At 37.6% G+C, this 23695-nt stretch overlaps 2 protein-coding genes across 3 annotated transcripts; one reads left to right on the plus strand and one right to left on the minus strand.

Annotated features, from left to right (window-relative positions):
• The first annotated feature begins 1966 nt into the window (after nucleotides 1-1966).
• Nucleotides 1967-12934, plus strand: rab4b (RAB4B, member RAS oncogene family). 2 transcript variants are annotated; one of them, XM_060887606.1, is made up of 8 exons: nucleotides 1967-2174; nucleotides 7264-7344; nucleotides 8017-8131; nucleotides 8214-8276; nucleotides 8966-9120; nucleotides 9391-9486; nucleotides 9647-9809; nucleotides 10900-12934. In XM_060887606.1, exons 1-7 carry the CDS (start codon nucleotides 2159-2161, stop codon nucleotides 9760-9762), a joined length of 642 nt encoding a protein of 213 aa, XP_060743589.1. In that variant the 5' UTR covers nucleotides 1967-2158; the 3' UTR covers nucleotides 9763-9809; nucleotides 10900-12934. The 2 variants fall into 2 exon arrangements, with proteins under 2 accessions (XP_060743589.1, XP_060743590.1); XM_060887607.1 differs by lacking the exon at nucleotides 1967-2174 and adding an exon at nucleotides 5650-5761.
• A 792-nt stretch (nucleotides 12935-13726) lies between these two features.
• On the minus strand, nucleotides 13727-22101 carry ap2s1 (adaptor related protein complex 2 subunit sigma 1). The gene is made up of 5 exons (XM_060887608.1): nucleotides 21940-22101; nucleotides 21293-21442; nucleotides 18158-18271; nucleotides 16389-16448; nucleotides 13727-15241 (listed from the first exon to the last, which is right to left on the minus strand). The coding sequence occupies exons 1-5, from the start codon at nucleotides 21940-21942 to the stop codon at nucleotides 15140-15142; spliced, it is 429 nt and encodes a 142-aa protein (XP_060743591.1). The 5' UTR covers nucleotides 21943-22101; the 3' UTR covers nucleotides 13727-15139.
• Between the last annotated feature and the right edge of the window lie 1594 nt (nucleotides 22102-23695).

Here is a 23695-nt window from a genome sequence, read left to right on the forward strand (position 1 = left end):
TCTCTCAATGAAGATGTGACTCACTGTTGTAACCTGATCCAAGTTGGAAAATGATTCATCGTTTTAGCACCATCAATTAGAGTTAGATTAATGCTCCAAACACACATTCTGTCTTCATTTTTCATGCTTCTATGAGGTCATTTCAGCTACATGTCCCAACATGCCTCTCATTCCAGTGTATATGTGTGCTGATATTGTGTGTGTGTGTGTGTTCAATTCAGAATTAGACTCCACTTAACCCTAATCTGTCTCTCCTGTGTTAACGAGTGTGTCCAAGGGCAACTGCTAGACTCCTCTGCAGTCTAAACAATATCGGCCCTAAGGTGTAACAGTCTTGTAACGTATGGGTTTGGTGTATGCCAGAGTAGGAGGCCACAGCAAAAGCACCCCTCTTTTCCTTTATTCATAGTTTAGACAACCTTAAGAAAACATCCTTGCCCTCACACGAAGCTTCCTCCTCCTTTTAATCTCTGAGACAAAAAAGAGCTTTTAAAAATAACTAAAGAGTTTTGGGAGGGGGGTTCTGTCTCATGAGAACAAAGATAGGGAGGAAACCACAGAGATAGCGGTAGAAGGCTGTAATTTATCACCTGTTGCTCCAGGCAATCCTGCATGACGGGAGTTCAGAAGATTTGTGTGTGTGTGTGTCTGTGTGTGCGTGTGTGTGTGTGTGTGAGAGAGAGAGAGAGAGAGAGAGAGAGAGAGAGAGAGAGAGAAGAATGAAGCAATAACATAAGATCGGTTTCTTTGTCATCCTCACCAAGCAGTCTTGACAAGTAGCTAAGGAAAAGCTTGATGAGGAATTCCATTTGTTTTATCTGCTCTAATAAAAGTACAGAAAAGTTAGGCAATTTTAGCACAATTCTACATACATACATTTTAGTTAAACTGCCAGGTGGGTCTAACTGTTATCTTGAGATGTTTTGCATAATCATTATTGCATCTGATGAAATTATCATTGTAATAATCTTTTTCTCAAACTCACTGGGGGTTTGGGCTTTGGGATTGCAGGGGCGTTTCAGGACTTAGACAGATGGGGATAGTAATGCAGATCTCTCTCTATGTGAGTGTGTGTGTGTGTGTGTGTGTGCGCAGTATCTGAATGTGAGGCATCGTGTGTGTGTGTGTGTGTATGCAGTGTGTAGGTTCTTTAGGGGGTCCATTTCTTAGGCTTTTTGAAAATATGCAGCATTTAATGGACTTTGTGTATTTGTGTGTTGCTGTGCCACACACCGAGGCTGCGCTGTCGTTGCCTATTGTGTGTGTGTGTGTGTGTGTGTGTGTGTGTGTGATGTGTCTTGGGAAAAAGAATGATTTTCAATGCTTTAACTGCCACCATGTGGCCATCTAATGAAAGACAAACACATTGCTCATTTGATATCATTTAGAATAATTAGAACAATTGCATTTCAACAAAACAAAATTTGATTCCAATGTTACAGTTTCCTTATCACTGTATTTTGTCTGTATGGTGTAAACTTGCATGCTTTGGAAATGTATATTATAGTGTATTTACACTGCACGACAGAACAACTGGTCGGGTCACAACATACTTATGCTCAATACTTTAACCTCTGGTCAAATCTAAGCAAATTAATTTGTGAGTTTTGTTTTTTTCTAATAAAATCAACCTGTGGTGACACGGTCAACATTAGAACTCAATAACATTATAACTTATGACCTAATTGCTGTGTAAAAAAAAAAATCAGGTATTTTCAGTGTTCAAAACTAAATGATTCGATTCACTAAAAGCTTCGTTTTGCGCGGTACACTTTTAAAGATGTTTATGTAAAACAGACCATATAAAGAGATAATCTGGGAGTATAATCCGTGAGTACGCGTAAAGATCACAGGTTGTGTTTCACAGGACGGAGAGTTACGAAGTCGAGTTTCTTAATATGAGGTCTGAGTCAAATTGAACTGATACCGAGTCACCAAGACGCCGTTGCCACAACGTGCGTAATGACGCATTCAGCGCGTGGACGCACTGTGCTTGTTGTAAAACAGGAAGCGGTGTGGCGGTAGAGGAAAGTAGCTAGCATTGTGGCTAACGTCATTGGAGACTGAGTGCCGTCAAACGGAGTGACAACAGAGTAGTTTCGGAGGAAAAGCTGTCGCCACGCCGTCGAGTTCAGCTTGGTTTAAACGTGTGGTCGCCATGTCAGAGACATACGGTAACGTTATACACTTTAGCCAGTTAGCAAAGGCGCAGGCTAGCAAACAGTTATGTAGCTCTCTATAGCAACCCGTCCTGTTATCCAGCTAGCTTGTTGATGCATCAACAGGAACCTCTTGGGGTTTTGACAGCTAGATATATACCAGATATGACAACAAACATCCTGCCTTCGTGTGCATCAAACTCTCCTCGGTTTAAATACAAATGTCTGACTCCTGATTAACCTGACAGTGTTATTGCTGTATGCAGTTTGTCTGCTTCACAAACTGAAAGCTTTAGTTATGATATAAATGGGCTGGATGTTCGTTTAAAAACTGTTGTTAAGCTCGTGTTTGTTTGTCAGGATAAAGCTGATGTTTAAAACTGATGAGTTTCTAGCTAGCAGGTGTAACAGCTGTTAACGCCTAGCTGCATCTTTTACCTTAGTTATATAAACATTAGAGATACAGTGAAGGTCACGACAGCGGAAGAGTAATGTTTATAAAACTGGAACTATAATCATTCTCAACTGTCTCCACCTCCAAGCTCTGAAAGTGTCTGTTTCCCTGATGTTTAGTTGTACTGGGGTTTAGTTGTACTGGGGTTTAGTTGTACTGGGGTTTAGTTGTACTGGGGTTTAGTTGTACAGGGGTTTAATTGTACAGGGGTTTAATTGTACAAGGGTTTAATTGTACAAGGGTTTAGTTGTACTGGGGTTTAGTTGTACTGGGGTTTAGTTGTACTGGGGTTTAGTTGTACAGGGGTTTAGTTGTACTGGGGTTTAGTTATACTGGGGTTTAGTTGTACAGGGGTTTAGTTGTACTGGGGTTTAGTTGTACAGGGGTTTAGTTGTACAGGGGTTTAGTTGTACTGGGGTTTAGTTGTACTGGGGTTTAATTGTACAAGGGTTTAGTTGTACAGGGGTTTAGTTGTACTGGGGTTTAGTTGTACTGGGGTTTAGTTGTACTAGGGTTTAGTTGTACAAGGGTTTAATTGTACAGGGTTTTAGTTGTACAAGGGTTTAGTTGTACTGGGATTTAATTGTACAAGGGTTTAATTTAACTAGGGTTTAGTTGTACAGGGGTTTAGTTGTACTAGGGTTTAGTTCATTTACCGAGCCAACACACACACACATCTATTCCAAATATTTAGTGTACTTTCTTATCTAGATCAGCTCAGTAAGATTAGGACTGGGACTGAATTCACTAGGAAAGTAGATTAACAGGAACTTGCTTCTAGATCACTAGTTCATAGTGTGATGAATGTGATGATAAATATGAATAACTTAATACAGGTAGAATTTCATTTAATTTTGTATTTAGTGTAACTCGTCTGTTATATCGAGTTTTATTAAATGTCCATAATTTTATGCACATTCACACGTGGTTGCTTTTCCATCCTGAAAGCTCTTGTGTTTTATTGCTTCATGTATTTGTATTATAATGAAATATTCATGTAGGTGTCCATTTCAGCTTGCATAAAGCCCCATCCTTTTCCTCCCCTGCTGAAATCGAGCACCTACAGGGAATGATGTACATCTTACTGAGGCTCTGTAATTGTCCTATTGATCTCTTTAGCTAGTTCACTTCTCCAGATGAAGCATGCATCGCTTTCATAGCTTGAGTGTGTGACTTGAGAATTTTTACATTTATTTATTTATTTATGGTGCATTGTACTGTCTTGAACAAAGGTAAAGCTGCTGGATGTAAGGTTTGGGATTTTATACTCACTTGTAAAAAATGCTGTTGTAAGCTGCTTTCAGGAGAAAATTTCATAACGTGGTTTGTGCCTCGCTGTTTTCTGTCACAAGGATTAATTTCACAGCTGCAAGTGCACACGTTTTGAAATGTTTCATGGCTGAACAATGTGTACTAAGTAGTGTGCCTAAATGGTTCTGACTCCAGTTGTGTTATGACAAGCTATTATGCAGTTGCATGCGATTTTAAATGCAGCCCAAGTGTTCTGTTCTTTAAGGGTGTCATTAAGTGTCGCAGTTTCCTCAGTTTTATAGAATAATTCTGAGAACAAATACTTCATTGCGGACATCAGTTTGACGGTGACAGCCTTTCGGTTGCACCACTGCAATCTCATGCAAAGTCATCTGTGATGCTAATAGATAAACCTACAACCTACAACCTACTAATTAAAAAACTAACAAGCCTACTAGCTCAAACCAAAATATAGTGCAGAGGACAAAACCCTCATATCTGGTCACATGTATTTTATCAACCTGTGTTCTTTGTGTGTTGTGGTGTTTAAGCTGGTTTTGTTCTCCACCCCATAAAAACATCTTCAGAATGAGGGTAGTGCTAACATCCAAGCCAAAACACAGAGCTGTATCTAGGTTTCCCATGCAGGCTGATCAGACGTCTCAGATGACTCGTTCTCACCTGATATAAACAAGTATGAAAAACAGAAATACACAAACACCTCCAGTTAGTCAGTTTTTGCTGATATGACCCAAATTCCACTAAGGATAAATTAGCTGTTCAGTGTGTATGTGTTTGGGTATGGACTGCTCAACTACATCCTTTTCTTTATCATGTAACTGTCTTTCTCCTGATTCGCTGCTTGCTCTAGCCTGCTATGTGGTTAGCCATTTTCCTACCTAAAGTTGATGAGATATGTAATGATGTTAGCCTTATCTGAGTGTATGATGAATACATACAAAATACCTGTTAAATCTGACCCAGCATCCCTGACACAAATCTGACTAAACTCATTTACTATTACAGGATATGTCAGAACTTCAGGAAACATCATGTATCAAAGTTTTTATTGTCAATAATCACGTTTATCTAACAAAAAATAAAATAATTTATATTAAAAAATCTTAAATTAGTTTATTACTGTTTTTACATTTGTTTACTAAAACAGTTTAGGACTAGAGTATAGGAACTAAGGAACTAACTAAAATATAGGATTGAAGATGGATTTATTACAGGAGAATTGCTTGTGGTGAACAGTCTAGGCTGGTTATGTAGGCTTGATAGACTCACTGTCACCTTGGTGCTTTTATCGAGTTAAAGCACGGAAATCTCTTTGTTTGCACAGCAGCTGTGTAAATAGTCTCCTTCTTGGTTGAGTTTCTTTTCAGCAGTCACAGCTTAGATGAGGAAAGAAGTCAATGAAGCATTAGTTTTACCAAGGTCATGTGCAGGCTCCATGTTCCTAGTATACGGCTATTCACACTTTTGTTAGAAATGCATCGTCAGTGATACTACATTAAATTTGATAACCCAAGCTATGTATATTTTAAAGTAAGTTACACCTAAAGGAAAGCAGCACTCTCGGCTAATTTCCATTTTACTGAGTTGTTGTTGTTTTTAAGCATTGTGTTTCCACTATGCAGATTCACAAGAAAAACCCCCTCTTGACTCTTGTTTTGCAGTGTGTACTGAGTAGGAGTATTAAACGAAAGGAGGTATGACTAATTTTCCATGAACGTTCAGGATATGTTGTTAGAGTACACATCAATGTAAACCTAGCATACGGCAAGTACATCCATTACAGGATGGATCACTTCTGTAATAATGTTGTTTAACTGATTTTAGTGAAGATTCTCTCCAGGCTTATCACAAACATCAGTAATGGATCCCTCATACAGTAAGAGAAGATCTTATTTTAATGCAGTATGCACAATTGCAGAAACAGGTAGTAACTTGTGAAACTATAATTCTGAAATCTGAAATTCTGAAACTATAATGTGGTGATCCTGGGGTTCAGTTTTCTGCATTGCTGAAGAAAGGGATTAGAGATTAAAGGAATTTGAAAATATTACCATAGAGCATAAATCAGGAATGTAAATGAATAGTTATCTTTCTTTGTCTTTTTTGTACACATTAGATCACAGAGTTTGTACAGTTCAGAATAATGCTTCATCTGTGTGCTCGGGTTGTAATAAAGCAGTGGAAATGGCACAAAACATTATAAAGAAGAAAATCAATGTCAATCTTCTGTCTCCCAGAGCAACAATCTTAATGTAACATGATACGGTGTGTTGATCATTATTACAGTCTGGGCCTTTAAAAAACTGATATTGCAGAAGTCTTCAGATAAGTGCTCTGACACACCACAGACTTTCTGTTGAGTTTCATGAGCAGAGTTTCAGTTACCTTTTTTGACTGATTTGGTAAGACAAGTAAGACATGGGGCAAATATGCTTTTTAATAAAAAAAGAAAAAGTGTGTCTGTGTGCAGTATCTGAATGTGAGGCATCATGGTAATTCATGTATCTAAGATTTCCCAGTCTAAAAAATACTTATTTTTGTCCTCTTTAAACTGAGCCATATTTGGATTTTAGTTCTGAAAGTGATTTCTGTAATACAGATATTTTCACTTGCCCTGTTTTATAAAGCTCCATCAGATGGATATTACCTTCTGATTAGTGAGTTGTGATATTTTAGGAACCTGGAAATGAATGCATCACATGTACAATCTTTGACATCTACATTTCTATCAATCAAGTAGGACTTTTCCCCCAAAGCAAGACGTATCTTAACAGGACTAAAATGATCAGAGCACTGCTCAATTTATCAAAAGGTCACTTTCTGTGAAGCATCCTTATTTGCCCAAGAGAATGGTTGGCTCCCAGAATCCCTGTCTAAGAATCACAGAGTAGGTTATATTTCCCCCTGCTCCCTTATGCCAATCTAATGTCATCCAAATAGAGTTTAGGTCTTTCAAGAACTGCTTACTCTTCTCTCGTCTGGGGAGCTCATATCCCAGTCAACACACTAGCTTCAAAATCAGCTTCTAGAAGGAAAAACAAACTTGTCATACAAAATGTCATTTCTCTGCATAAAATTGTACTGTTGATTTAAACTGGGTCTGCTCACATCCGCTGGCAGACTGAATTGTCTCTGTGTCCATAACAGCTCTGTAGACCCCCTACTCCTCCAGGACAAAGAGCCTTTGGGACATTATGTGATCAGGCAGGTTGAAGGTGACTTGGTGCTCATCTACGTAGGAAGGGTCAAGCTCTGATTTAGTCCAGCTGCACATTTGGAAACTGCTGGGTCATATTACAAAAATGACATCATTACCCTTTGCTTTTTCTCTTCTCTCCTCTCTTATATTGCATGTATTCTGCTGTCTTGTGGTTTCAGATTTCCTGTTTAAGTTCCTTGTGATTGGCAGTGCAGGGACTGGGAAATCCTGCCTCCTTCATCAGTTTATTGAGAACAAGTGTAAGTATTTAATAATAAATAATGCTTTCTTGCAACTACATTCTCACACTTATAATTTTCATATTCATATTGACCTTCTGATGATAATGATGAGGAAAATTGTGACAGTGATGGGCATTTATGAAGCTGGGTACACAAATTTCTTTGTACATTTTAAATACAATTTGGTTTTCAGGAAAATTCTGAGTGTGTATACACTTACATACAGATCGATTTCAAAACCTGTTATTTGGATGGAAAAAATGCTCCAGTTTCTCCCAAAAACATATCTACCTGCTAGTTCACTAGGTCAGGGACAAAGAAATTTGCTTTATATAATTGGCATCAAATAATAAATATGAAAAATAACGAAAGCAAGCCAACACATATCCATTCATTATGACAATTAAAATTTGTTATTTAAAAATCATTATGGGCCGGTCTGTCTGCGTATAACTCTAAACCGTAAACAAATGCCTTAACTGAAAGACATATCGTTGCTCATGAATGCAAAGAAAATCTGATTTTCAGAACTATTGTGAAAGAAATAAGAAATCTTTCTTTTAAACCTTTGGTTTGGTTTATGCAAACATTTACAAACAGGATTACATGGTTTCGGAAAAAAATGTTTTGGCAGCTCAGCATCTGCACTATCAAATGTGATCTATTCTAACTGGATGTATAATGTTTCAGTCAAACAAGACTCCAATCACACCATCGGCGTGGAATTTGGTTCAAGGGTCGTCAACGTTGGTGGAAAAACAGTCAAACTGCAGATCTGGGATACAGCAGGACAGGAGCGCTTCAGGTTAGAGCTTCTGATTGGTAACACAGATATAACTCTGGGTTCTGTTGATGGTTAAATGACACCTGTTTATGGCATCTGATAGGTCTGTGACTCGTAGCTATTATCGGGGTGCCGCTGGGGCTCTTCTTGTCTATGACATCACAAGGTAAGTTGAGCATTTGATTTAGAATCCTTGATTTGCTTCCAGCTTATTATTAACCATCATAACCAAAAAACATAATTATTGGTCCATGTGGCTTTACTCAGCTGTTTGCTTCTACACCCAGAATTCACAGAGAATGAATGCAGTGCTCTGTTCTAGGGTACCACAATGCTGTCACAGTAATAGCAGTGAAGGGAACAGTGTGATGTGGAGTGACAAGCCTGTAATAAAGTGCATGAGACCGCTGCTCAAAGATCTAGTTGTTGGCTAGGCTTTATTGCTTATGCCAGATGAATGGAATGGTAAAAGAGAAACTAAAAGGATTGTTTTTTTTTGGGGTAGAGCAATCAGTTTTTAATTGAGCATTTCTACGGAAGTCTTACATTTATGGAAGCCCTCTAACACACATTCTCTTGGATTCTCACATATTCATCTATATGCATGAATTTATAATACCTTAAAAGCATAATGCCTTTACTGATGCACCGTGCAAGATGAGTCATACTTAATTGTTGCTTAGCTAGTAGCTAGTAATAAGAACCACACAGAAGAGGAGGTGCATTGTGCCACTTGTCGGGTATTGTGATAAATGTTTGATTAGATCAACAATAAGTTTCCTAATTTTCCCACAAGTATCTCAATGCAGTTCTTATGAATTGGCTCCTATTTTGTGTGGTCTGTTTACCCCTCAGTCGAGAGACCTACAATGCTCTGACTAACTGGCTGACAGATGCTCGGACACTGGCCAGCCCCAACATTGTCATCATCCTTTGCGGAAACAAGAAAGATCTGGATGCAGACCGTGAGGTCACCTTTCTGGAAGCATCTCGTTTTGCCCAAGAGAATGGTAATATTCCAGCTTTTATCTAAGATGTATTTACTTCTGAGGAATTTGGTAGGATGGAGTAGGCAGATTTGCCAGCATTTTATCCTAAAGAGAGTTATTCTAATATTAAAATTATGCTAAGCATATCACTTTGGGAACACCATCTCTACAGTGAAGCATAGTGCTGGTGTAGTATTTGTGGCAAGCATTAGCATTACTCTTGACCTTTGACAGCCTTCTGATGTGCCTCATATCATTCATTCTGTGGTTGTGCCTGTTTCTCTGTCTTAGAGTTGATGTTTTTAGAGACAAGTGCGTTAACTGGGGAGAATGTTGAAGAGGGTTTTCTCAAATGTGCCCGCACGATTCTTAATAAGATTGAGTCTGGTAAGCAAACAGTCTGAAAAATATCTGCATAGAAATTCTGTACGGTTCATCCTTGTGTATCCATTAGTGTTTGTGTTTACAAAATTGACACAGTTTATTGTGTTGTATATGAAGTGTATTGTATTGTCTGACTCTTGTCTGATTGTGTCCTTGTGTTTAGGTGAGCTTGACCCTGAAAGAATGGGCTCTGGTATCCAGTATGGTGACGCATCCCTGAGGCAGTTGAGGCAGCCACGTGGCACTGCTGCACAGACCAAACAGCAATGTAACTGCTAGGGATGGGACACACTCCCTCTCCCCACACACAACCTCTCCTGCTTCAGGTCAGGTCACAGTTTTTTGACACCCAGTGTCTCACTCTTATGTTCAGAACATCCATATGGCCAGATTACTGTTTCCAGTTAAACATTTGATGTACATTTGCAATCAAACTGCGATCACACTTTGTCTGATGGCAGAAAAGTGCCATGCTAGAAGGTCTCAGTGGAAGTGTGTGATTGTCAACCTTCCTGGTTGGTAGGAGAGAATTTGTTTGTAGGTTGTAAGATATAATCTGAACCATAATTAAAATTAAATTAAATTAAAATTAAAAAGGGGGGCACGGTGGCTTAGTGGTTAGCACGTTCGCCTCACACCTCCAGGGTTGGGGTTCGATTCCCGCCTCCACCTTGTGTGTGTGGAGTTTGCATGTTCTCCCCGTGCCTCGGGGGTTTCCTCCGGGTACTCCGGTTTCCTCCCCCGGTCCAAAGACATGCATGGTAGGCTGATTGGCATCTCTGGAAAATTGTCCGTAGTGTGTGATTGTGTGAGTGAATGAGAGTGTGTGTGTGTGTGCCCTGCGATGGGTTGGCACTCCGTCCAGGGTGTATCCTGCCTTGATGCCCGATGATGCCTGAGATAGGCACAGGCTCCCCGTGACCCGAGGTAGTTCGGATAAGCGGTAGAAAATGAGTGAGAGTGAGTGAGTAAAATTAAAAATTTTCAATTAAAAGTACAATTTCAGGTTTCTAATATAGCATAAATAATTCCAGTGTCATACGAAACATCCAAAGATATTTTTAATTGATTTAATGTCATAAAAACTGTTCTAAGCTTTAGTGTTATATTAGATTTTAATTATTATTGTGTTCAATTTAAAGACCTAAACAAAATCATAAAAAGACCAGTAAATTTGCTAAATGCTGTGAAGCAAAGTGGATATGATATAAAAAAAAAAAAGGTAAGCCTGGATATATATTCCTATTTGTGGACCACAATCAGGGGACACTCACAACAAAATTACAAAACATCATTACTTGCTCCTGAGACCTGGATGTTTAGCCTCAGCTACAGGGCCCAAAGGACTGATCTGCACAGTTATCACTTGTCTGTGATGGTTTTCAGTTGCTCATTGTCTCTTTTTCTCTGCTCCAGGTGTGTCTGGGTGTCGTTGCCCCCCCCAAAAAAAACCTGCTGAGACACCTAGAAACATCCGGATCACTTTTTATGGAGTCCATCTGCAAACTGAATCTGCAATCACTGAGCTTTGCAAGTTGCTTGGAGGTCATGGAAACCACCTCAGATAAACTAGAGGAATGGTAAAGGTGGTGCGGAGGATTCTTGCAGATTTAACCTTATCCTGTGATTCCTCACATTGTTCATGTAGAGTACATAGTCATCAGCCTAATCTCTGTGCACTGGGCTAAATCGTAGATGATTTACATTCTCTATATATTTCATACAGTGTCACCTACATCAGCGCATTAGTTGACCTGCGTATCCCCTGTTTAAATTAAGTCTTATCCAGATGTTAGGAGATATTAACAACAGGGTGGCTGGTTGGATCCAGGCTAAACTAGTTATTCTACGTGCACAGACCAGTTTTGGAGAAAGTTTACTGTTTCCATGAATACTGCATCCTTGCCCTGGCTTTGAGATGATCTTGCTCATACGGAAAAATCTGTGTATTTAGTGCCGGGGCAGTAAATGTAGGCTTAGCCTTATATAATTCTATTTTCTATAGATCATTGCATCACTTATGCACCTAAAAAGAAAAAAATTGCAGCTGAGAACTCTTAAGCACAAAGGGAAGATGATTGATCTGCCCCTCCTGAATTGTTGATCATTATCTAGTGCATATCAGCGGTTTACTGCAGAACGGCTTGTGTAGGTTTTCACACTTTACACTGCATTATTAGCTGCTTTACTGTGTGATGTATCTGACCTTTTGGATATAGAATAGATTTTATTGTATTTTATTGATTTATCCTTAAAAATAGAAAAACAGCTTGATGTCTTATAGTTCACTGTCTCCAAGCTGTAACATGGCCCCAAAATATAGCACTATTATATGAAGTTACAAGGCTAGGAATTTTTTTTTTTTTTTTTTGCAAAGAAATTTAGAAAAATGCAGAATAAAGATTTAGGAAGCTTTTTGCCCTGCATGGTCAGTCAAGAGCCATCACGCAACCAGAGGGACCAGAAATCATCTTCACAAGACCAGATGATTTCACCAAGACACTCAACCAGGGGAATGACAGTATGAATGGCTAGATTTGTTTGTTCTTCCTTTCTCACACTGATCCTTTTTCAGCTTCTGTATCATAAATATTGTGATGTGCTGGTCTCTCTCTCTCTCTCTCTCTCTCTCTCTCTCTCTCTCTCACACACACACACACACACTCTCACTCTCACTCTCTCTCTGCAAGTGCACTTTTTGACTGTTAATATACTGTACCTATAGAATTGTAAAATTTGCAGTAATCTAATTATTACATAGTGACAATTATTTTAAGGAGTAATCATTCCTTACTAAACAAGGATCAAGTTTAATCCAGCAAATGGTCTAAAATTATGATACTGTTGTTAACTGATGTAGTTGGTGAAGACTGTGAAATGCAAAAGCAGTTTAATTAAATTTTCACACCGCCTGCAAAGCCCCGGTTCACCGACTAGACGCCTATGTGACTCGAGTGCTAGAAATCATTCAGTGGGGTTCCATTTAACTTCGACTTAACCTGTTCTGAAATGTTGTACAGTAGCTGGGTATTTACAGACAATAAATCACTTGACAAACAGCATTTCTCAACAGTAAATTAGCACACATGCTTCAGCAGATTGATTGTTCCTGTAAATTAAAAGATCTTATACATAAATCAAACAGCTAAATGCTCAACACATACTGCTAACCAAAAAAAAATGAAACCTGGTTTATTTTTGTTGATTTTGTCAGCCGTGTCTCTGACTACATCTGTCTTCACTCTGGAGTTTAAAGACTTGCTCATGTACTGCAGAAATTCATGTGTTGCTTAGCAACCAGTGTGGTTTTTGTTCAGCCATGAATACTGTATATCTGAATTATCCATGATGTAAATAATGAACTTGTCTATTTGATTGTTTTGGGCGGAGGGTGCTTGTTAAATTTTAAAGTTCAACTACTCTAAGTAAAGTTTGCTTGTTTTTTATGTTACTCAGTGAGTACGTTTCTTGTTCATTTTTTTTTAGTTATGCCATTTGTGGCAATTCTTTGAAGGTTGCACAACTCTTCTGCTTTTATCATTTTTAGTTGTTGCTTATCTTAGTCACAGTCCCTTTGGGTAAATTATTTATTAATATTTATTTTATTTTAAGAAATCATTGCAAAATATTGTGGACAGTAAAATTAAACAGTCTTATACACACCTCCTATATGTAACTTTCTATTAAAGATTTTTATTATAGTCTAGTCACAATTGTACAGTTTACAGCTTCTGGTCAAATTAGCTTCATTTAGCTTTAAATATTATGATTTCTCACCAGATTTGAAAAAAAATATTTCTTTTCTGAAAGATGTGACCTTGCCATAATGACTACTGTACATTTCAGAAACTGACTTTATACAAACACATTACACAGACTGAGCTTGTAAATGTTCATGTTAGTGTGCACTTATTTATACTGTATTAACGTTTATGGCTTATAAACCTTTATTTTTGTCTTGAATTCTCATGGGATGCTTTAATGGGAAGTGAGTAAATTAGTTTTAAGATTTTAAGTAATTTTTTGGGTCATATCGTGTATTTTATCCTACCCACCCTCTTTAAACCTGACCTTGGAGGACAGCTATTTAAGAGATTATACTCCTCCCTTCACCGGTAGATGGCGTTACAGCACAACAAAAGTGTAAACAATCCAGATTCCATACTCTGAGCAAATCATGTCATTGTTAATTTAATCAAAATGGGTTAAAATCCAACGTTCAAAAAAAAAATATATATCAAGAAACACTTAATATTGCTACTTTTATTTCTTGTTCCTTTTATTGAGTACATATTGATCTGATACATACCTTCACTCCTCAATCTCACAGACAAGTGCACAATATAATTCAGATGAAAACAAAAACAATGAAAATGACACTGAAAATACAAAAATTAAGACAGATTAAAAACTTTAAACATTTAATGGAGCAGAATCACAGATTCTGATCAAGCCATAATCAGAGATAAATGGACTAAGGAATGATCATTTCTTGCATGTAAATGTCCAGAGCTAAGCTTAACCAGAATCCAGAAAACCAGTCCAATGTGGCTCAAGGCTGGCCAGAGCTGTTGCTATGGAAGCACTAGTTGGGAGCAGAGCCACAGAATTTGGAGATAAAAAGTAGATGCAGTCTTTTGTTGTGTATTTTCCCTGTGAGTGCTGCGAGATCTGTTCAGCCTTGCTGGCTAAAAAACCTCCCCATCACTGTCTGCCTTTGTTCACTCAGCCAACATGCCACAATTACTGCTAATAGCTCAACTTCTTCAAGGTGACTTAGATGCTCATATAGCCAGTGGGCTAACGCTGAACGGTTTGGGTTTGACGGTGTGCATGTTGGTACTGGTAACTAAGCAAAGTTAGGGAGCGGTTTACCTTCTGGAATGAAGCTGTTAGATTCAGACTGCATGACTAAGCTAAAACACATGGATACACATATATACTGTGTGTATATACACACACAATACAAAAATTCCCAGAACTAATGGTGTTAATCTGCAAGGTTTTTTTTTTCTTTCCTTTTAACATGTATGATTGTATAGAGGTTTCACATATTTTCTCAGAAATTCCAGTTCCATTATAGGTTTTATGTATCGGACTGGTTATTAAGCAGTATAGTGTTAATGGTTTAATAGGCATGGAGCCACTATCAAAGACAATACTGACTACCGAGGCCTCACAAAAACTGCATGTTCAATCTTGAAAGTCATTGAATTATAAACTGAATGCACCAAAAAATAGCAATGGAACAAAATAGGCAGTGCAGTTTTAACTGCAGTTACACTGTGTAAGGTGTTATGAGGCATTTACAACATTTATACTCCTGTAGTCAGTTGATAGGGATCACTGAATTAGGTCTTAAATGACAAAAAGGCTACACCTGAACGTCTGAAAAGGCAGTTGAAGAAATCAGGTGCAAGCTTTTATAACTGATTTTTCATTCAGTCATCTCTCTCAGCATTATAAAGCTGTTACACACTCATCCTCTTAAAATCTTACGTAGCACAGCTTTAAGAGGCTGAAATGTTGGGGTTTTATATATATATATATTCATAATTGACAACATCTATACACAGAAATAAAACAGACTGGCTTTCAGCGGGTTCAAGAGGATCCTGCTGCGGTGGTGGTGTATGGCTGCAGTTCAGTGACATCTCTACTCCAGTGACTGCAGCATGAGCAGCTGCTTTAGGACCTTCGTCTGGCTCGTTTCTCGAATCTCTCCAGCCAGGAACATTTCGTCTACTACTGTGTACACCTGAGAGAGAGAGTGTGAGAGAGGGAGAGAGTGAGAGAGTGTTTGTGTGAGAGAGAGTTTGCAAAATAAATATAGTAAGTCATTGTGTGGAGGAGGCAGCACATTACATGCTAACATTACAAATATTTAAATCATCATTTGTACAGAGTGAAATTATCATACAGTCCCCTGCAGCTGCATTTGTTATCAATTAAGAACTGGGAAATATGCTGACCCAATAAAATATATCACATGTGCGCATGTTTGTGTGTGTAACGAGTTAGTTCCTGTCATCACCGAGCTTGCTATATTAACCAGTATTCCCTCTTTTTTTCTTCTCTCTTGGCCTAAATTAATCTGTTAATAAGACTAAAGCCCACAGCTTGTCATCTTATTGAGAAACAGAAAGCTTCACTACATCAAAGATGTTTAAATAATGAACGTTTTTAGTGTTAGAGTATGTGGTGTCCCTGTTTGTGTACTGTTATTATATCAGAGTAAGTGCATAATATTAAAACTGTGAATTATAGCCAGAACTGATGTTGCACACAAAAGATCAACAGCTGACCATTAATTATTATATGATGTGTTTTGTTTTTTGCTTCATCACCCAGCCTCATTAGATTTTTCCTAACAAATATTTCATTAAGTGAAAGTGCAGTCTGTCAGATCAGGCTCAGACGAGTGCTTCCAATCCAACACAACAGCCCAGGATATGATGTGAAGTCCTTTAGCGTCTGACCAGTAATTATGAGCCACTAATTTTCGGCACCATGTTTATCACTCCTGCCGTTGCGGCTGTTAGCGTGGGTGCAGCTTTGTTAAGTCACGTCCATTAGGCGGTTTTGTAAAAAAACAATCCGGCAATTAGCAGTGGAGAAGCTGAATGCAATTATCACAGGCTCTTCTTAATTGCTTACAATTTTCCCTTTATATGAAGCCTCCTCCAAGCTGAAACGATGTGCATGTGCTTAACTGTTATGATTGTTGTAATTATGCATCAAATACCAGTTGCCATGGTAATCCTATACTACAGGCTCAATATGTTTTTTTTCACTTCCTTATTTTCTAGAGTGCTTCATCTCGGGATCATCTTAGAAATTCTCCACCCTGTGAATATCTCATCATTGTTAGTGTGTGGTAGACTGTCGTAGGGTTTTGTACTCACCTTGTAGAAATTGAAGACCAAATCTAATTCGCAGACATTGTGGAAATACTCGTTTAAGACCTGTCGAAAGGCGAGAATCATAAGAAACGATGTGAAACAATGAACAAATGACTAATTAAAATGACAGTTTATCAAATGCCATGGCAAAAGATTCTCAATTTGAGGAATAAATCATGGGCTTGTCCTTGCGCCACGCTACACAAGATACTGACTTTTCTGAATCGACAAAATATGATTGACAGAACGAGAAAGACGGCACCTCGTCCTGATTGGTTGGGAGGTTTTTTAAAATCTAGTTTTCAGTTCTTCTGATTTTGTTAAATGCATAGATTAAACCTTTTACATTTGAAGAACTCAATAGGAAGTATAACTGTAATAATGGTAGCTTGTGAAGTCCACAGCTGTATTAAATAAATAAAAAAAATCCTGACTAAAGGTTATTACAGGGTGAATGGAATTGAGGAAGAGATCTGGGAGTCGTGTTTAGAGGACAGAGGAAGTGCCAGCGTTTCAGGTCACCGTGCTCTTAAACTGCTGGACAGTGGACTCACTCACCTTACAAATGCGGAAACACGCTCGTAAAACGTATTACTGCAATAATAATTTAATACATTGTGTGGTTATAGATAGCAGAGTGGTTATAGATAGCGGACTTGACATAACTACTGCATTACTGTCATCCAAATCTACAATACGGGTTTAATAAATGAATCGATGCCAATCAATGTCAATCACAGCTTCGGCTAGAAATGTAAAATAAATCAAAAACGTTTTGAATTTAATCGACTGCAACAATGAAAAGTTTGTAGTTAATTAGCTGAAGTTCGATCTTGTTTTTTTAATAGACTTTTAATCACCTCAATCATTCATATGTTGAACTGATGTTTGGTTGCATACAGCTGCTGGCGTACTGAATGATTCAGTTTGCTTAAAATTAGCATTCGAAAGATTAAAAGTTGTTTAAATTTCCACATTTCTACAGTGGAAGGAAAGCAAGTTTAAGTGAAATGATGAAGGTCAAAAGCTTGTGAGAACTGTTTAGCATTTTATCCATTCTTCTGGTGTTATACATTGCGAGGCAGATCATGATGTCTGGTTGCCATATATTCACTTATCATACTATCAATAGTATCCATGCTATTATATTGCTCTATCACAGTATTACAGAATTATATTATTTTCGACATTTAAGCTTCAACATTTTTGTAGTCTGGTATTTGCTGTGGTCCGACTCACCTTTTTGTGTGCGTTGTTATGCACAGTTAAGGCATTTCATCTATTATGGTACACATAGGTTGTGAAAACTAATGAAGTCATCCTACACACACACACAGGTTAATCTACTTCCTGAAGAATTGCAGACCCGAGTACGAGTTGCCTTCATGGGACGTTCCAGTGTAACCGATCTCACACCAACTCCTACAGGTAGTCTCGGGTTCGGTACCGCAAAGTGCTTCCCGGTCCACATGAGAGATTTCACATTACCCATTTTTACACTAACTGTAAACTTTTGGATTAAGCTGCCAGTGTGAAAGCCACCTAAATCTGCAGCGAGATGCTACCTACCATGTTTCCTCAGCACTGAGCTAAACATTCTGCTCAGCCCTGCTTATTTATCTCATCTTTGTTTTGCAAACAAATTTACCGCTTAATTCATGGAACCCAATTTGCAGTAATAAGTACTAATAATGTTTTAACCCTCTGAAACAAAGCAGATGGTTTCTGAAGTCACGTAAAGACAAAGAGCTGAGCACTGATGTAAAACTTACCTCCACAAAGTTATGAATGCCCTCCAGGTAGGCCAGGTTATTGTCAGTAACGTCCACACAGATACAGAAGTACAGGCCGGCATAACGTCTGTAGATAATCTTGAAGTTCCTGAACTGCAGTGCAGAGAAACACGTGGTCAGGTGATGAGCTTATTCACCACATACAGTACTCCTGATTTTGCTTATTGTTTTTGTGTGTTAAACGGTTGCATCATTTCAATTATGTAAATTGGTGTTTGGGGGAAATTTGTTAACACACCATTAAATTCCTGTATTAATTTAGAACTGACTTTATTACTTCATTACTCTGTTTGTTTGGGGGGATGAATAATCCTCTGAGCATTCTGTACAAGCTCAACTTGTGATCTTTTAGCTCCATTCCTTCACATCTGACATACAAATGATTACACGATCATGTCATTGGCATCAGGACATTTTTAGCTGTATAACCAGCAAGCAAAGCTAACTTTGTAGCTATAAAGAATCTAGTTTTGGTGCTGTGCTATTTTACACAGGTAAGCTAGTCTACAAGCTGTTAGGTGGCTGATTAGCTCTCTGGGGTCGCAGGATGGCATGGACACGGGTCCCCATCACACTGACAAGTTTATAAAATCTTTTATATCACCCTTTTTGGTAGAAACCAATCTTTAAAAAAAGTGCATAAGCCATTTCAAGGTAAAATGTACATTACTGGATCATGAATTTATTCAAAGGAAAATACAATTGTACGATACAGGCTTTATGTTCTCAGTATAAGAAAATTTCTCTTTATACCATATTAAAGCATAGAAAATACTTATATTTCTACTCTGTACGTGTGTATAAATATACTGTAATAAATATAAATGTGTACACATGTTTGCATAAGGGTTATATTAATATATAAAGTATGTGTTAAAACTATAGAATATTTAAATATGTGTCTATATTTTTTTCAGTTATTGTTTTTTATTTATTTTAGTTTTTCAATTATTGTTTTTTTTTTCCTTGCTTCTGCACCATGGGACACAATTTCAATCCTCTGTATGTCCTGTACATTTAGCAGACTTGACAATAAAGTGGACTCTGACTCTCTGACACTGTTAATGAACCCCAACTCAGAAACTACATTTTAATAGCCACCCAAAGCCTGGAACACCTCTTGGTTATTGTGTTGATCCAGGATTTAAATGCACCCCACCTTTCTACATACAGACAAGTAAAACTACTTTCAGTGCAAATCCTCCTCCCTGTTCTGAAGCTGTTTCTTTTAACTGTATACACAGATATATTCTGAGTCCATGGTGTTGTAAATTCTGTTAAAGGAGTTAATATGTTCTTTTTTTGGTTCCTGAGCTTAAAAAGAAAACCAGTGCCTTCTACCATACAGCGTGATGTGATGGTCAGTACAAAATCCTTTGGACAATATTTTCTACAAGCACACAGTACAGATAAAAGTCCTACAATAACAGTGTAATAATGTCCTTTATTCCTGGCAGCTTTAGGATCTTACACGAACTCTGATTCATGCCATGTTCACATTGGGCCAAATTATAAACTTCCAGCTCAGTGTGTTTGCTCACTACATAATGGCACGGTAGCATGCAGCGCACCACATGCCTCAGAGAACGAGATACGGGATTCAGTCAAAGAGAAAGACTGAATATTTGTTTGGATTTTGTTCTTATATTTCAGTGTCAATAAGCATGTGTATTACCATTAAAGTGCTAAATCTTCACTAAGGTTAATATTAGGGTTGATCAGCTATGATAGCTGCCCAGTAGGAAGCTTATAGACACTTTAACATACAATAAGCTGTAGTCCCATTTCTGTGGTTGTATTTTCCGGACTATTCTGTTTTCTATTTATATGCTCATAAAATGTGACATCATACAAAGGAAAATTCAAATTATGTGTGACCATTTGCATTTTCCTTTACATGACCGTACAACGTCTTGACGAATTTCGAACCTAAAAGTAAGCTCCACTTGCAATTGCATTTCCCATGTCTTATGAGTTATGACCTTGTCATATCAATAGCAGAACCTTTCTGCTGTTTCACTTCGTCAGCACTGCGTATGGAGGCCGGCAAAATTCAAATGGAATAGAAGATTCCCTTTGCAGTTACATTTCTGCTGCCATGCACAGCAATTTGTCCATCAGTGTCGGAGATGGGTTTAAACTGTCTTTTTATTTGGAAGTAACTTCAGTCACAGCATTTTAAAGAAATCTGGTCCACAGCCAAAAAGGAAAATGTCATGAACAGATGACTGTTCTGACACTTTCTTGTTATCCTGATAAATATTTTAATCTCTTGTTCAAGAATCAAATATAATGGCTTGTTTTTTTTTTTTATTATTATGTTTACATTCATTTTCATGTAATTAACCTGAAAACAGTAATTTGCATGTTCACCTGAATTACGTCACAATTTATGCTTGAGCAAACAGAATCCAATACAATTTGCTATTAGCTTGAAAAATTCTTCAGTATATTAATTGAATACTTCAGTTCAGTTTTGGTCATCACTAGTCACCATCACACTAATCTCAAGCTCAGATGCCACATGCCCTTGAAGTGTTGGCTGAACGTCTAATGCAGCTGGCATACAAAAAAAAAATTGAAAAATCGTCAGGAGTTTCGTCCGATTGGTTGGATTCTACAGGATTTCCAGGAGACTCGTGTGTCATTTTTTTTTTTTTTTCCGTTTCAACCTGGAAACAAATCTGTCACGATGCTCTAGTCCACCCATGAAAGAAGGACGCTGTCATGTTTACAGCTTTGATAACGATCACTTATGAAGAACTCACATGTCTCAACACATTTCTGAAATGAACTATCTACAGTTGCTCGCCAGTCTGTTTCTTTGGAGACAAAACTTTACATTTTCATTCCCGTAAGCATAACGCTGGACAAAATGAGCTACGATTGGGTGCTTTAGATGTCATACTGAGTACCGCTGTTCTTACTCTGTTGAACTCTTACTTTCATAAGTATTATTAGATAGCGAAGAACCATCAACTCATGTGATCAGCTACCAGGTACAATTATTCACAAGATCTATTTGGAGCTGATTTGGATTTTATATCCGACGGCTCTGTAGAGGATCAATGAAATCTTCGTAGAGAGGCAGGAAATGAGTAAGGAGAATGTTACCTCTACAAAGTTAGTGTGTTTGGCATCTCGGACAGTCACTACAGCATGAACCTCCTCGATGAGCTTCTGCTTCTCATCGTCATCAAACTGCATGTACCATTTGGCCAGTCTGGTTTTCCCTGCTCGGTTCTGGATCAGAATAAAGCGAATCTACAAAAGCAAACACAAGCAGTGTAGAGGAATAAATGGGGTGTTATTCACTAACTCAGTTGTGTCACCACGTCAGACATGATCATGGATGTATAGTAAATGTACACTAAAAGCTGGGGGAAGTTTTCCTGCACAGGAAAATGTTAAAACGTCTCCCAGGATCCTTTAAATAATGACACACAGAACAACAGAAGAGGACAAAGTATTACATTAGACAGGGAGCTCGTTTAGATGAGAGAGATAATGGATGTAGCGTTGGAATGAATTAGTTCTCGTTATTTTAGACCATTTTAGCAAATTTCTGTGCAATTACTATTGTAAGATATCAAATTAAAAAAGTAGAATTACATATTGACTGTTTTATCGCTCTGTTTATTTATTTATTTCTCCGTATTCTACTTATCGTTACATTAGTTAGCAAGGCTGCTAAAGCTACCTAGCCTAGCCACATTAGCTACACTGAATGCTAGTTATTAATAACACAGAATCGAACTTACCATGTTTAGAGATCTCCGGCCAGATAAATGACGCTAATTATTCGACACCTTTATATTTGCACATAAATTTTTTTTTGTATTTTGAAGAAGACCTCCAATATGCTGGCCTTCCCTGCCACTAACCTGTTATTACTCCTGCTTAGAAAGCTTAAGAGGCCTGGAGAACCAGAGGAATTCTGGGTAATGGAGTTTTTTAACGGCAGTCGTTTAACGGCAGTTTAAGAGAAAGAAGCATATAGAAAACTACAAGTACCATTCTTACTTAACGCAATGGTGTGACGTTGAAGTCGTAGGATCATGTGAGAGGAAAAATGTTTGGACAAAAAAATGTTTGGCCAAAAAATTGTTTGGACTTTTATGTACGTTTATATAAAATTATTTATTATAATGATATAATTATAATTTTTTTATTTCTAAAAGACTAATACTGATCAATTCTAAGCTTTAAATAGGGTGTGGTTTGGTCACTGAAAATGTGTAGGTCTTGACAAAAAGTAAACAAAAAATTATATATATTTATTTTATTTTTTAGTTATTTATTATTATTTTTTTTAATTATGTAATATTTAAAAATTAAAAAACTTTGTAAATAAACTTTGTGTAATATTTTACAGTGTAACATGAAACTGCTGATCTTGTGTGTCAGAAAACAAAATAATCATAAGTATGGATTAAAGTAATGAAATAACAGCTGATGGTGTTAAAATCTTCCTTTTATCAGCAGCTTGTTTGGCTACAGACTGAGAGATTGTCCTGTGTACCATGACGTGGTCCAGTGTGGAGTTTCTGATTGCACAACTGAGTGCAGGAGGAATGCAGCTGCCCTCAACACTGAAATATTATACAGGAGCGATGAGCTTTTTCTTCATTTGTTGTTTTTTACTGATGTTGGTGTGTGTGTGTGTGTGTGTGTGTGTGTGTGTGTGTGTGTGTGTGTGTGTGGAACTGTTTGGCTGTTTTAGAAGACAATTACTGTCAGAAATCTTTTTGTAATGTTTTTGGTGCTCAGCTCACAGTACTCACATCTGAGTGTCTACAGGCCCAACCGTTTAATGGACCTTAATTGTGTTGCAATAGGATCTTTGTGCCACTTAATTAATAACAGTTTTCCTGAAGGTCATTGTGTGGTCAGTTTGATTAGCATAATTGTACCTCTGTTCTTCATTCTAGAATTTTATTTATGCCTAACCCAACGTTGAACACAAAAACAGACCCGGTGGAAGCGGAAAATAGTTCAAATAAAAAAAGAAATGTTGATTTCTAACAACTGTAGAGTGAACAAATAAATCAAACCAATAATTTCTGCACACACACAAGCAGGATGAAAAAGGTTTTAAATAAAATGGGCAACACAATAACAATGATTTTGTCCTAATATATTAATCTGTGAAATAGCATTTTTGTTTGTTTGTTTATTATTGCTGTTGTGTCATTGTATAATGTGGGTTTATGGTGTAATTCTATATGATCACTAATAGCCACTGGGGTAAAATGAATTATTACTCAGCAAGAATCCTATGACAGCTTGAAGACCCACAGCACCTCTCTCTCCAGTGCTCTCCAGAATGATTAATGTCCTTGGCTGTAAAACACATCTGAATTCAGAAACTTCATTTTCATAACCAACAGAGCCTTTGGGGACAATAATTCTGGCCCTTGTTTTTTTTTTTTTTTTTTTTTTTACAATTGATTAAAACAGGATTTAAGTGCCATAATAAAGGCAGAATGGGTGTCTCCTAAGGCATTGTATAAGTAC

This window comes from Tachysurus vachellii, chromosome 15, assembly GCF_030014155.1.
Source record: "Tachysurus vachellii isolate PV-2020 chromosome 15, HZAU_Pvac_v1, whole genome shotgun sequence".
Taxonomy (NCBI): Eukaryota; Metazoa; Chordata; class Actinopteri; order Siluriformes; family Bagridae; genus Tachysurus; species Tachysurus vachellii.

What these genes read in the sequence shown, in the direction of transcription:
- ap2s1 (XM_060887608.1), bottom strand. An exon ending in GCATTCATAACTTTGTGGAG is followed by an intron (nt 16,449 to 18,157) that starts GTAAGTTTTACA and finishes GCCTTTCGACAG; the next exon opens with GTCTTAAACGAGTATTTCCA. An exon ending in TGGTCTTCAATTTCTACAAG is followed by an intron (nt 15,242 to 16,388) that starts GTGAGTACAAAA and finishes TCTCTCTCTCAG; the next exon opens with GTGTACACAGTAGTAGACGA.
- rab4b (XM_060887606.1), top strand. An exon ending in TCGTTTTGCCCAAGAGAATG is followed by an intron (nt 9,121 to 9,390) that starts GTAATATTCCAG and finishes TCTCTGTCTTAG; the next exon opens with AGTTGATGTTTTTAGAGACA. An exon ending in TCTTAATAAGATTGAGTCTG is followed by an intron (nt 9,487 to 9,646) that starts GTAAGCAAACAG and finishes CCTTGTGTTTAG; the next exon opens with GTGAGCTTGACCCTGAAAGA.